This window comes from Alosa sapidissima, chromosome 4 (assembly GCF_018492685.1).
Source record: "Alosa sapidissima isolate fAloSap1 chromosome 4, fAloSap1.pri, whole genome shotgun sequence".
In the NCBI taxonomy this organism is placed as follows: Eukaryota; Metazoa; Chordata; class Actinopteri; order Clupeiformes; family Clupeidae; genus Alosa; species Alosa sapidissima.
The window spans coordinates 7014339-7027500 of NC_055960.1; the positions used below are offsets into that span (position 1 = coordinate 7014339).

Sequence of the window (13162 nt, forward strand, 5' to 3'; positions counted from 1 at the left end):
AGAGGTAGTGCGTGTGTGCCTTGTCAAGACAGAGAGCATCTTGATTGGCCTGTTTCAGTTCAGTTCAGTAGGAACAGGAGCGTCATGGCAGAGGCAGAGTGCCCCCCAAAAAGGACCCATTTCACATCAGACTACACGAAAGTGTACCCTTGTCTTATAAGTGTTCAAAATAACAATAGTCTTGCATGCTGCACTGTTTGTAACAGTGACTTTAGCATTGCCCATGGCGGGTTAAATGATTGCAAAAGACATGTTGAGGTGAGTTTAACAAGTGTCATTTTATGTGCATATTATTCCAGACTAGCCTACTAGATGGATATTTGCCAAGGCAAACCATGGCAAGACCAAACTACCAAAATCTGCATATTTTATTCTCACAATTTCTAACTATAGGCCTTCCTTATTTGGTGTGCTGAGTAGAGACAATTAATTAACAAACATAGGCTATTCATCACTATTTCAGTATCTAAGAAGGCTAAAGTAATTTTTTATATATTTATTTATTTATTTATTTATTTTTGGGGGGGGGGGGGGGGGGGGGTACCTCCCTGAAATGTTTTTTTGCAGGTTGGGATGTCTGATAAGGGTAACAACATTTGTCAATGTAGGTCAGTAACATTGTAATTTGAAAATGAACTCCATCTCTGTGCTTACAGCTCGGGGACTGGCTTAAAGACAGTGGATGGACCAATGCTCTGGTGGAGGCTGAAATAGCCACCTCTGGCTCTGCAGATTCTTTCATCAATGCCAGTCTGCCCAGTCATGTGACGAAGACCCGTCATGCTCACCAAATTACAGCTGCTTGCCTGTACAAACTACTCAACCAGGCCTATAATGATAACTGCAAATTTGAACAAGATCCTCCAACATTAGACAAATGGTGCCAGCAGCGAGTCAGTGAAAGTGTTCATTTTGACTACTGGCTTAAATCCCTATCACTTGAGATGCTTATGTACATGAGATCACTTCGGGAAGGCAACTTTCAGCTGTATATAGAAACTCTCACACAGCTGCTGCCTTGGTTCTTTGCACTTGACCACACTCACTATTCCAGGTGGCTATCAGTGCATGTTCATGACATGATGGTCCTGTCAGAAAAACATCCAGCAATTCTGGAGGAATTCCGTGCTTGGAAGGTTTGTTGTTCTTTATGAACAACAAACCTTCCAGCAAGCAACAAGTTCTCAGCTATGGCTATTGACCAGTGCCATGAACAAAACAATGCATTAATCAAAGGATCTGGTGGAGCAGTGGGACTGACTGAGAATCCTGGTGCACTGCGACGCTGGATGGTGGCTGGTCCTGAAATTGCCCAAATAATTAAAGAGTTTGAGAATGAACACTCCCCACAATGTAAAAACAGTCACCACGAACAGTATCCAGCAGCACAGGAACGTTTTTTGAAGCATGTTAAGTCTCTGACAGCTGTGATTGAAGAGATGGGAAACCCTTTTCTTGAAGAAAGCAAAGATCTTCTCGTGCTTAACTCCAAGGAGATCATGGATGTCTCAGTAGCAGATGCAGTGAGGAGGGTGGAGTCCTTGGGTGCACTACAGTACAAGACCTTTGTGGAAGAAGGACTGGAGCTGCAAACAAAGACAGTCACATATACCCTGCCAAAGAACAAATTGCCAGGCCCCAGCCGTGACGCAACTGGCTGGGGCACCTGCACCGCACGCCGGCGACCCGGGTTCGATTCCTGCCCTTGTCCTTTCTGGATCCCACCCTGATTCTTTCTCCCACTCACTTCCTGTCATTCTCACTGTCCTGTCTAATTAAAGGCATAAAAAAGGCCAAAAAAATATACTTAAAAAAAAAAGAACAAATTGCCTCTCTTCAGCCAACCACCAGTAAAAGCAGAAAATGCAACTTCAAGCACTGAAACGTGATTGCAACCTCTTCTCATGGCTGTATGTGTCTTGTCAAACACGTGATGGTAATCTGGATCAATTCTTCTCTCATGAAAACCAGGCAGCACCACCATCTTTGTCGCAGGGAGAGAAGATGCGACTGGGTACAAAAGCAGACCTCTTGCACTGCATAATCACTGATGACACTGACTCACCAGCTGCTCCTGGTTGATGGTGCAGCTGTGGTCCAGATGCTGAGTCCTGGTACAGCAAAGACCTTCAAGAAATATGCAGATAGTATGTTTGTGCCATATGTGAAATCTCAGCTTAAGAAAGCAAATCGGCTTGATATTGTCTGGGATGTCTATATGCCAGACAGTCTAAAAAGTACAACAAGACAGAAGAGGGGGAAGTGGATTAGGAGGCGCGTGATTCCAACCACTCCTCTGCCAAAGCATTGGATTTTATGTAGCCTTGGAAGACTTTCTACGTGTTGACAACAACAAAACAGAGCTGTTTGGATTCCTGGCTCATCAAATCATTTGCTTACCCATAGATGATGAAAAAGAACTCTATATAACTCATGGCAAGGAGGTGCTCTGCTCTCCTGACATGTGTAACTTGACAAATATTGCACCATGTTCTCATGAAGAAGCAGACACACATTTGCTTCTGCATGTATTAGATGCGGTTCAAAAGGGTTGCAAGAAGGTGACTCTTCGCACAGTAGACACAGATGTTGTTGTCTGTAGCCATGTTTACAAAGATCCAGAGAAGAGAAGAGATCCAGAGAAGATGTGGATAGCTCTTGGTACAGGCAGCCATTTTAGATGCATTGCTGTTCATGAAGTGCCCCCCACCCTAGATCCAGCTGTCTGTACCACTCTCCCTGTGTTCCATACAATTACAGGATGTGACACAGTCTCAGCATTTGCAGGAAGAGGAAAGAAGACTGCATGGGAGACATGGAAAGCTTTTCCTGAGGTAACAGAGGCATTCAAAGAGCTAATGCAAATGCAAAAGAATGTAAGTGAACTATCCATGTCACTATTAGAACGCTTTGTTGTCCTAATGTATGATAGGACGAGTGACACCATGGAAGTGAATGAGACCAGAAAGCAGCTCTTCACTCATAAATGTAGAAGATTAGAGAATATCCCACCTACGAAGGCTGCATTCGAACAACAAGTAAAACGGGCCATGTATCAAGCCAATGTCTGGATCAAAGCTTTACTTCCTGATCCCCAACTCCCAAACCCTTCTGAATGGAGTTGGGTGCAAGAAGCAACGGGATGGCAGCCACTGGACTTGGACCACACTACCAGAGGCCTCACAGAGCTGCTATGAACTGATCCATTGTAGCTGCAAGAAAGGATGTAATATGCGCTGCAAGTGCAGAAAGGATGTAATATACGCGGCAAGTGCAGCCATTGTGGCTGCAAGAAAGGATGTAATATGCGCGGCAAGTGCAGAAAGGCTACCATAAAGTGCACTGACCTTTGCTCTTGCTCAGGAGACTGCTAGGTGGATAATGGACTCACAAAAACATTTTGAAGTGCCATTAAAAAAAAAAGCTCTGCCAAATATTGGTGTGCTTTTATGTGTTAGACAGTATTAGACAGAATCCAAGAAACAGACCTGTATGCTTGCTAAAATTGAATTAAAAAAAAAAATATATATATAGTAAGTTATAGAATGTTGGCAACTAAATATTCCATTTGATGTCATAATGCACTCAATCAGACATTTAACATGGCAGTTAATGGAAGTTCTACTGCGCAGTAAAATTCTAGAATGACTTGCAAAATATTTTACTCCTGAAAATTAGTCTACCTGGCCCCAGAGGTAAAATCTGAATTGGCTCCACGTCTGAAAATTAAGTTTACAGTCTCTAGAAACACTGGACAAAATGTCATGCTTTAGTCATAAAATGCACAATTCTTACCATTATATGAGCTTAACCGCTCCACGATATGACTAATATAACAACGTGGGATGTGTGCCAAAATCCCTACCCAGGACGAAAGTCCTGAAAATGACCACAAAAGATGACACTATTATCACACTACAGGTGAATGGGACCCCTTTATCCCCTTTATAGATATCCCCATACATTTCTACCAGATTAATCTTCATATTAAGAGAAATACTTTTTGTATTACACTTTGCCTAAAAAATAAAATAAAATATGCAAATGAAGCAATATCTTATTAAATATACGTACACTTCCATAGACCTCTCCAGAATAAGTCCCGCCTCCGTAACTTCCGTATCCATCCAACTTCCGAGCGTCGATTGTCTATGGAAAATTAGCCTGACGAGCCAGACCCACATTAAAATGTAGGGTCTGGGCACTCACCGTTCGCAGTGCTCAGTCCGAGGGGCGGGATAATCAGTTGTCTTTCAAATTCCCTCTGTACGCAATAGGACAGTGGCAGCGCTATGAGTCCCATGCGTTTCCCACCAGCGGAGCTAGTTGGCTAGTTCAAACGTTTGCCAACTTAATAAAAGCTTAACTCGTGTCACACTGTTCGCCAACAGCAACATCCATCTTATTTGTTTTCAAGTAGCAGGGAATTCAAGCCAAAACCGTTGCAACTCTGCCATCAATCATTATGTCAAGCCCACCTAACGACTATATACACGATTTCATTGGCCTGATTGAGTTTCAATTTCTGGAGCTCACAAGCCAACGGAGAGTTGCTAGACTAGCCCTGGCAGCAAATGTAATTCGCGTCTAGATTTCTAGGCTAATGGGAAATAACATGGTGTTTCGAAATATCATACCGGTAAAACATCTGTAGGTAGCGAAGTAGAAAAAGCTGGTGGGCAGATTGGCCTACACACTTCTGCCATCTAGTTTCCACTGGATGTTTTGATTGTCGAAACGGCACCGACAATCAAAAAATCCAGTGGAAACTAGATGGCAGAAGTGTGTAGGCCAATCTGCCCAGCAGCTTTTTCTACTTTGTCACCTACAGAGTTTGACAAGTACGATCTTTCAAAACGCCATGTTATTTCCCATAGACATTTGACGACCGAAGGTTGGATGGATACGGAAGTTAGGAGGCGGGAGTTATTCTGGAGAGGTCTATATCAGAGACGGTTGATAAAGTAAATCTGAGTGACACTGCAGTAATAGAGGGAAAGATTATCACACCATACAGCAACATGGCCAGATTGGTAGCCTATGACAGCCAGCCAGACAGCCATATTTTCCCCCGGATAATAATTCTCAACTATGTTCATGTAGTGGCCTGGAGCTTCTCTGACATGCTAGCGACATTTACGTGCAGGCTACCGTAGGCAGCCTAGCTGCTAGACGGGCTCTGCTGCTACCTAGCTATGCCAGGATTTCCCGGCAGATCTGGCTTTCTCTTTGTGCTTGCCTGTGAGAGCGTGCCCTCTTACCCCTGGAGCTGACATCAATATCACAGTTTAGGCTACAAAATGCATGCATCTGTCCTGCTTTTGGTAGAAATCGGTGTTCAGAATACCACGCAGCGTTGAAAGACGTCTTTCGTTTTGCCGTATAAGGCACAGCAACGGTGTTCATTCATTCAATCACGAGGGGAGTTATCGCATTGACTGCTTCGAGACAAGGAAATAGCGAGTTTTGTGATGTCCCGTGCTTTGGTGGTGGCGGAGGGTCAGAAATACACGTAACAGAGTTGAGTAGCTGCCTTGAAATGAGGCGTAGCCTATGTGCTCATGAAATGCGGACAGATAGCCACTCATGACAAAAACACGGACACATGTCTAAAAAGGAGGACACACTCTCTCTGACCGGGCAGCTAGCTCAAAAACCGGACTGTCCGGACGAAATCCGGACGGATGGCCACTTAGTGGACTGAATTATTAATTGTAGGCCTATTTAAAATAACATGGTTTTTTTTTTATCCCCAACAACGTAGACATAGCCTACACTTTTTAGAAGAAGGGAAAAAAACACATGATGTTACCAAATAAACAATGAACAACTCTGATCACATATTTAACTTGTCCTATAAATCTCCGAAAGGGCACTTGTTAAAGCTATTTAACCAGAAAATTATAGGCCCACTCCAGTTTAGATGGACACTATGACATTTTCTAATTCTTTTTAATTAAATTTATTTTTTAATTATGTAGGCTATCCACTCTATGTTTAGGTTTATTGGCCTTCCGCATGAAAAAAACAATAGTCATAGCGTTTACAGAGAAGGCCTAAACAACGCTTTCTCTAACCTTATCAGCTCCGTGGTGCTGATGCGAGCAGTGCAGGCCTACTACCACTTTAATGATGCCGTGGTGCACAACAGAGACCCCGCCCCACGCCGCTTATAGCCTACACCATCCTGATGCTTGTTCTGCAAAGCGTGCCTCACCATCCTTGCGGCGTCTCGTCGTTATCCAACAAGACCTGTTTGGAATACACGCAATTTATTCCGAAAACAAATTAAACGCAGTATCGAATAGACAGACGTAATACAGATCCAATTTAAAGACTACCTCGCCGTTAAGAAAAACAACGCATATTGACATCGAGTTCCAGTGGCACTTCACTTGCGTTTGGTAGGCTAAAGCTGTTCAAATGTGATTTCCATCAAAGACGTGTACCAAGGTTAGATTAATCCATATTTCGAAACATTGTTTTATCATAGATATTAGCCATCTACAATTTGCTTTTGTGTTAGGCCTAGGCTACTCGTCAATAGCCTACCTATCTGGCTACAACATATCAACGCATTTTGGATTTATCAATAGAATAGGCTACGCCAAGAGGACGCTTTGCAGTATAGGCCTGTTCTCATTGTAATAATATCTGGATAACGATTCACTCGTATAAAAATAGTTCTTCAAACATCTATCAAGCGCCACCATTAATATCAGACACAATGGCTGATGCTAGCACGGAATGCAACATCAAAGTGTTATGTCGTTTTCGTCCTCTGAATCAATCTGAAATCATCCGCGGAGACAAATTCATCCCTAAATTCCAAGGTGATGATACCGTGAGCATTGGGGTAAGTTTAACAATCATTTTCTGGTTGTAGCATCCATTTTGATGGCGTGTTTACCATCTCGCCCTGAGGGTGACGCAGAGGTTATCCCTGAAATAATGACAGTTCTATTTATGTCCCCAGCATCATTTCTTGTACCTCTGCCTGTCTTGTGTTTTTCTTGCCACTGTGTCTTATTATGTGTGGAATTTACTGGAATATACTCATGAGTAAGCTGATGAATTGGCTATTCCCATCACAACTCCTCTGAGTTACACATTTTGGTTCTGAAAAGGAATGCCTTCATTTGTATATTTTGAATATAAAAAACAAAGTCATCTTCGAAACACGTTTGTCATGTAACCATTGAGGGCGGAACATTCTATATTATATCAGCCAGGCCAAAGTGCTTGTTCACCCAACAGGCGGAGCAAGACTGGTTATTGATTTTTCCTCCAAATGGTTTCGGACAACATTATGCCAGGCCACCATCTTTAAATCATCAAAGGTGACTTGGCATCTTACTTCTGACTGACCTGCCCCATTACAGCATCTTACCGAAAATGAAAGCTCTGACAAAACAGATCCATCCCTCCTGTTACTCCATAACCTCCCTCTTCTCTTTTCAATGTCATCATGATAAGAATGACATGTGTTGTCTATCAAAGATACAGCTGATACCTATTGAAATAAGTTGTGGTTGAATTGTGTTGTTAGGCATGGATCATTGGGACTTGGCATGCGTGTTTACAGAATGTGCTACCTGTTCTCTTGGGGCAGACTGTGATTAGAGGCCAAGGTTTGCTAACCCATTAGCAGTTTATGATGATTCGAGATTTTACTTCATCCGAAGCAGTATGAAACGACTATTGATTGGCATCAACCCAAAGTCCTATAAGCATTGTAAATATGTCATGGTTTAACGCACATTATTCTTATTACTTTTATTAACTCTATTGTTCTTTTTCCTCTACTTATTCTCTCATTTTGCACTCTTTAAGGGAAATTCATGTCATAGCCTACATGGTACAGTACTTAATCATAGAAGAATGATAGTCTCATATTTGAATTATTTAGAGGCAGATGTTCATTTGAATATCTATTCTTATTTTGCATTATATACAATGAAAAGTCAAACCAAACAAAGTTACTTTCACAAGCCCACTCTATGTGTTAACACATAAGCACTGGGTTTGTTGTCAAACTCCTAAGATAAGTGCAACAGTGACCACGGCAACCAGCGGAAGATGGATTACTGGGGTCTGGTCCTCTTCCTCTGCCGAGAGCATCAACCAGAGAACAAAGGAAAGGACACTCCTATTACAAAGCATAAGGGGGAAAGACCACAGAGGTCACCCTGACAACATACTAAGCATGGATACAGTACCTAAGGAATGCAGTTAGCATCGATGCCTCAGCACCCGGGGGTAGTCATTTGGTGCAAATAGAGCTAGAAGAGCTTTAAGTATTATGAGAGTGTTGATGAAGGCCTCTGAGTCACTGTGGCGGTGGCTTCTGACCAAGAGGACGCTCCATTATTGTGGGAAAGTATTGATTTTCATATCAAGCAGAAGATGAAGAAACTGACACAGTTTGGGGATAAACCAATGCTCCACATGCATTCTCTCCACTCTCTGTGTCTGTTTCTTGATCTATCTCTCCGTCCCTGCCCCCCCTCTCTCCGTCTGTAACCCACCCACACCCATCCAATCCCACACTTTCTTTGCAGGTAATAACCCAAGGGCACATACTGTAGGCTTTTCATTAGCAAAATGGCATCAGAGATCTAGTGATAGATGTGCCTGTGTGGGTTTGCATGTCTGTCAGCCTTCTTGGAAGGGCAGCTGACGCATATCCCTGTCAGATTTATCTCTGGGTTTGCGCCTCCTTGGCTTAAGGGTCTGTCAGTTACAATGGGCCAGTTCGTGGAGGTCAGATTTCATGAGCTCTGGGAGAATGAGTCGGCTGTTTTCGTTCCAAACAGGTAGAATTTCGGCTCAATAAAATGACAGGATTTCATATGACAAGACTAGGATTCTTGGCAGGCGATGCAACTGGGCTATGAACAGTTGAAACCTTATGGATAGGTTTTGGTCGTCCTTTTCCCTGACAGCACCTTTTAGTTGTGTGATTTGGGCTCCAGATAGTTCCATAGCTGTGTCAGATTGGAGTTAGCCCTGCAGGTGACAGTGACAGGGATAGCCGGGGGTGGGGGAGACAGTGGGTGGTGGTGGTTGATGTCGCTGTTGTTCAGGCCAGTGGTGTTGGCTAAGATGAGCTGTCCCTGTTTTTAATAGAGAACTTATGGTAGTATCTCTTTTTCTACAGTCCACTTTGCTTCTACAGACGTAATAATCATCTGGTCAAAGCTATAAATAAATCAGATTTCGGATGTTAGCAAGCAGGATGTTGTTGTGTGTGTGTGTGTGTGTTTCTGTTTCTACAGATCATATCTTAACGTGTTTGGAGATAAAAAAAATCTAGTTACTTATGTGAGATGTGTGTATTGTGTATGTTGTGTATTGTGAGATGTGTATGTGTGTGTATTAATCCCCACTCACCAATCAATGTAACTAAAAACTATTTACATGCACATCACCAAACGTGTCCTTGACTTGATTTACTGCAGGGAAATACAGCTTGCGCTTGTGGATGCAGCCCAAGGCTGCTCAGACGCTTGTCAATGGCTTCAGGTTTCATCATTTCAAGATGAAACATACATTTTGACAGAAATATTTTGACTCAAGGACTCAATCTAGGAACACTGGAAGCCAGTGCATTTTCCTTCAAGGCTCTGTCTATCTTTTACTTTCTAAAGGTTTCTTTGACACAGCTCTCAAAATTCTTTGAAAACCAAATTAATTGTAGATCTGATTTCCCCTCAGTATCATGTACAAGAGGTTTTTTTTTTTTCGTTTTTTTAAAAAAAGAATTAAGTTCTGAGCATGTAGCCGTAAGCTAAAATGAGGTGAGTCATTGTAATACTCATTGAAAAGGCTCTGCGATCAATTCAAGCAAATGGGGATCAGTCGCCATGAAGTTGATTAATGGAAGCATGTCCGGAGAGTCTGGCGCAAAATGGCCAGTTACTTGTGAGCATTCAATGGCTTTCACCATCTTAAAAAAAATTGCTTGAAGGGGAAAAAGAAATGTATCCCTGCAGGTAATTCCAAAGTGCAATCTCACTGTTCTGCAGAGGCCTTATACATCACCATGAGTCATCAAGTCATCCTGGGTACAAAGTCTTATTAAAGTGGATAGGCCAAATAATAATGAGGGTTGACCTAGGGCAGGAGAGAGAGAGAGAAAGAGAGTGATCCACAGGTCTGAAAAAAGATTGAAAGAATTATGTTAGTTTTTTAATCTCTTACTCCTGCGGCTCTGTGTGGGGTTTAACAGATTACATCCAGTTACTGGTAAGGGTGCCTCGGGGCTGGTCCTTCTGTTCCCCTGGTTCAGTGGCCTCACAAGGATGCTGGAGATGCAGCTGAGGTTGACTGAGCCGAACTGCAGATGCATTCTGGTATCACTTATTGAGGGGCTGTGACTGATCCTCCTCTCTGTATTTAACTTTCACTGCCATAGCTGTGCTGTCAGAAGCTGATGTGTTCCTCTGAGAATATATTAACTATCACTCCCCAGGTTTTGAGGGTATAAATTAAACCGAGAATAAAGTATGCAGACACCTTGTCCTCAAACCTTCCTTCCACATTTCAATGCGTTCCCTGTATAATTCTTAATTCATAGGACTCGACTGCACTCAGAAGGCTGAAGCCATGATTAGCTAAGGTTTCTTTGCTTAGTCTATGGTGTCGTGGGGCAGTTAGCCATGCACATGCACACACACGTGCACGAGACTCCAGCACGCATGCTTGAGCACAACACACATCGGAAAAAGAGAAAAGCTTCAGGGCCTCTGACTACAACTCACTTATCTTGACTCATGATTTTTTTCCTATTCCTTTTTTATCATCTCAATCTAAAATCCCCTCCATTTTTAATCCATTTTTGAATGGGGGCAGGATTCTGTTAGGTCATACTGACAGATGCCCCTTGATGCCATCACAAACATTGTATTTTAACTTTTCAATAATTCATTCATTCATTCATTCATACAGCTCCAGTATTGACATAGGCTGATACTGTATCTTACACCGTACACTTATCTTGTACTTGCACTCCTTTTGTCCTTTAGACCTATTCATCCTTCACAATATTTCTAATTCTGTTACTTTGAAGATGATTGGCTGGCCTAATAAATGTGTGTGTTAATTGTGATGTCAGGCACCTATTGCTGGTGACTACTTCTGATGTTGATTTGATTCTGTTTAGACAATCACCAAAGGCAGTGCTGGTTGGTTGCCATGAGATCAGATAGCAGGCACCTCAGTGTGCAGTCATTTGCCAGGCAGATACTGAGTCACAGCGATGACTTCAGCCATGGTGCCTCAGCATCTGCTAGGCATTAACTCGCCACGCACACACAAACACACACACACACACAAACACACACACACACACACACACACACACACACACACACACACACACACACACACACACCACGCTTTCCTCCCCACTCTGCGTTGGCTCGTCTCAGAGAGTGTAGCCTGTATCTGTGTCCTCCCGTCTCCCCCCTCCACTTAAATCATGTCCAATGAGAATCCATTAGTGGGCGAGTCAGCCTGGACCTTCTGGGAATGGGCAGTGCAAGATTTCAGTCTATAGCTTCCATAATGGCGGATGGAAAGATTGTTAGGGAGAAGCCTTGGCCTGTATTGACTCACAGTCACAATTGTGTTGTGTGCTCCGTCCTGTGTGTGTGTATGTGTGTTGGTGTATGTTAATCTTGTTACACGAGCAGGGAACGCTTTAGCATTTCCTGAAACATGCTGTTTCCGTCATGTGTTTAAAAATGGGTGTTTGATGATGGCTGTCGCTGCCACTAGCATGAGCCCAATTTGTGGCACATTGGCTTTCCGTCCGAATAAGATAAAGTGTGGAGGTGTACAGGGACATTTGAAACGTACATTCATTTGTTTGCATGCCACAGCAGCATCGCTCAATGTTTACGCATGTTAGCCATTCCTTTTTTCATTCAGCATTCTACTCACTCACACCCGCTAGTCTCCGTAGGAATTTTTTTTTCCTAATTGAATATCCAGTACACCAAAAGTCAATACTCGTTCTAGAGCGCCTTTTCGCTTACTGCTCAGTCCCACTCCCTGTCTCAATATCCCCCCAGACAGAAACAGATCTCCAGTAGCGGGCTTCTTTCTCTATCTTGTCTCTCACTTGTCCTTCCTCCGCTGGGTTACGACGTCTCATCCAGTCATCATGTCTTTGTAATGAATGCAGGCTTTACGGCTGAAATACCAACACCTGCCAAAAGAGCCCCTCCCAGCCCTACCAAACGAGCATGAATGGAAGATTTGTTTTCCACAAAGGCTGAGTTCTGGCGATTGCAAGGACCATCCTGCTTTAATTGATCCATGTCCAGTTGGACACCAGATGAACACATTTGGGCTCCGCGTGGAGGTCTACTGCCCACTCACAGACAGCTGATGGCAGCATGAGGGCTGGGAGATGGAGGGTCAGCGCATGTTACAGGCTGGAGCCGTGTTACAGGCTGGGGACCACTTCCACTGTTACATGGCTAATGGGGCCTCCCTCAGTGGGGATAGAGATGGATAGCTCATCCTGGTGCTCCAGTCTTGGGTTAATAATTGTATCCTCCTGGCAGGGCGGTGTCTGGGCCAGTGTTTACAATGTGTTCTCTCTCTCTCTCTTCCTCCCCCCCCTCTCTCTCACTCGCTCACTCGCTTATTCTCTCTCCCTTCCTCTCTCTCTGTTGCTCTTTCCATCTCTCTCTCTCTGTCTATATCTGTCGTTCCTATCTCTATCCCTTCACTCTGTCCTCCTATGTATCTCATTGGATGTTGTTTTTCTCTCTGGCTGTCTGTCATGTTGCTTTCCCTCCTTCTCCCGGTGGAAGACACAGTGTGATATCCATGCAGTCGAAAAGGCTTTGAGAATGGCCTCATCTGTTATTTTGTACTCCCCCTCCCCTTCTCATGTTGCCTCTTTCTCTCTCTCTCTCTCTCTCTCCTCCAGTCTCTCTCATGCTCTCCCTTTCTCTCATCCACATCTGCCAGAGCATAGCCTTTTTTATCGACCCTTTTCCATTTTCTTCTGTTCTATCAAAATGTTTATGTTTTCTTTGTCACCTTCACTAGCTGAACTCCCCCACCCACCGGTGCAGTGCACCCAGCCCTCCACACTGCCCGCCCCAGCGCCTCTCTCACTTTCCCCCAGTCTCTGTCTCTCTCC

The 13162-nt window shown here is 43.5% G+C and overlaps 1 protein-coding gene across 2 annotated transcripts in view; it reads left to right on the forward strand.

Moving 5' to 3' along the window:
- The first annotated feature begins 6183 nt into the window (after positions 1-6183).
- The window catches only part of LOC121707893 (kinesin heavy chain-like), a 37960-nt gene continuing 30981 nt past the window's right edge, over positions 6184-13162 (forward strand). For both annotated transcript variants that reach the window (XM_042090857.1, XM_042090858.1), the window contains exon 1: positions 6184-6856. In XM_042090857.1, the coding sequence (XP_041946791.1) occupies positions 6728-6856 (129 nt within the window). In that variant the 5' untranslated portion in view covers positions 6184-6727. The remainder of the gene's footprint in view (positions 6857-13162) is intronic.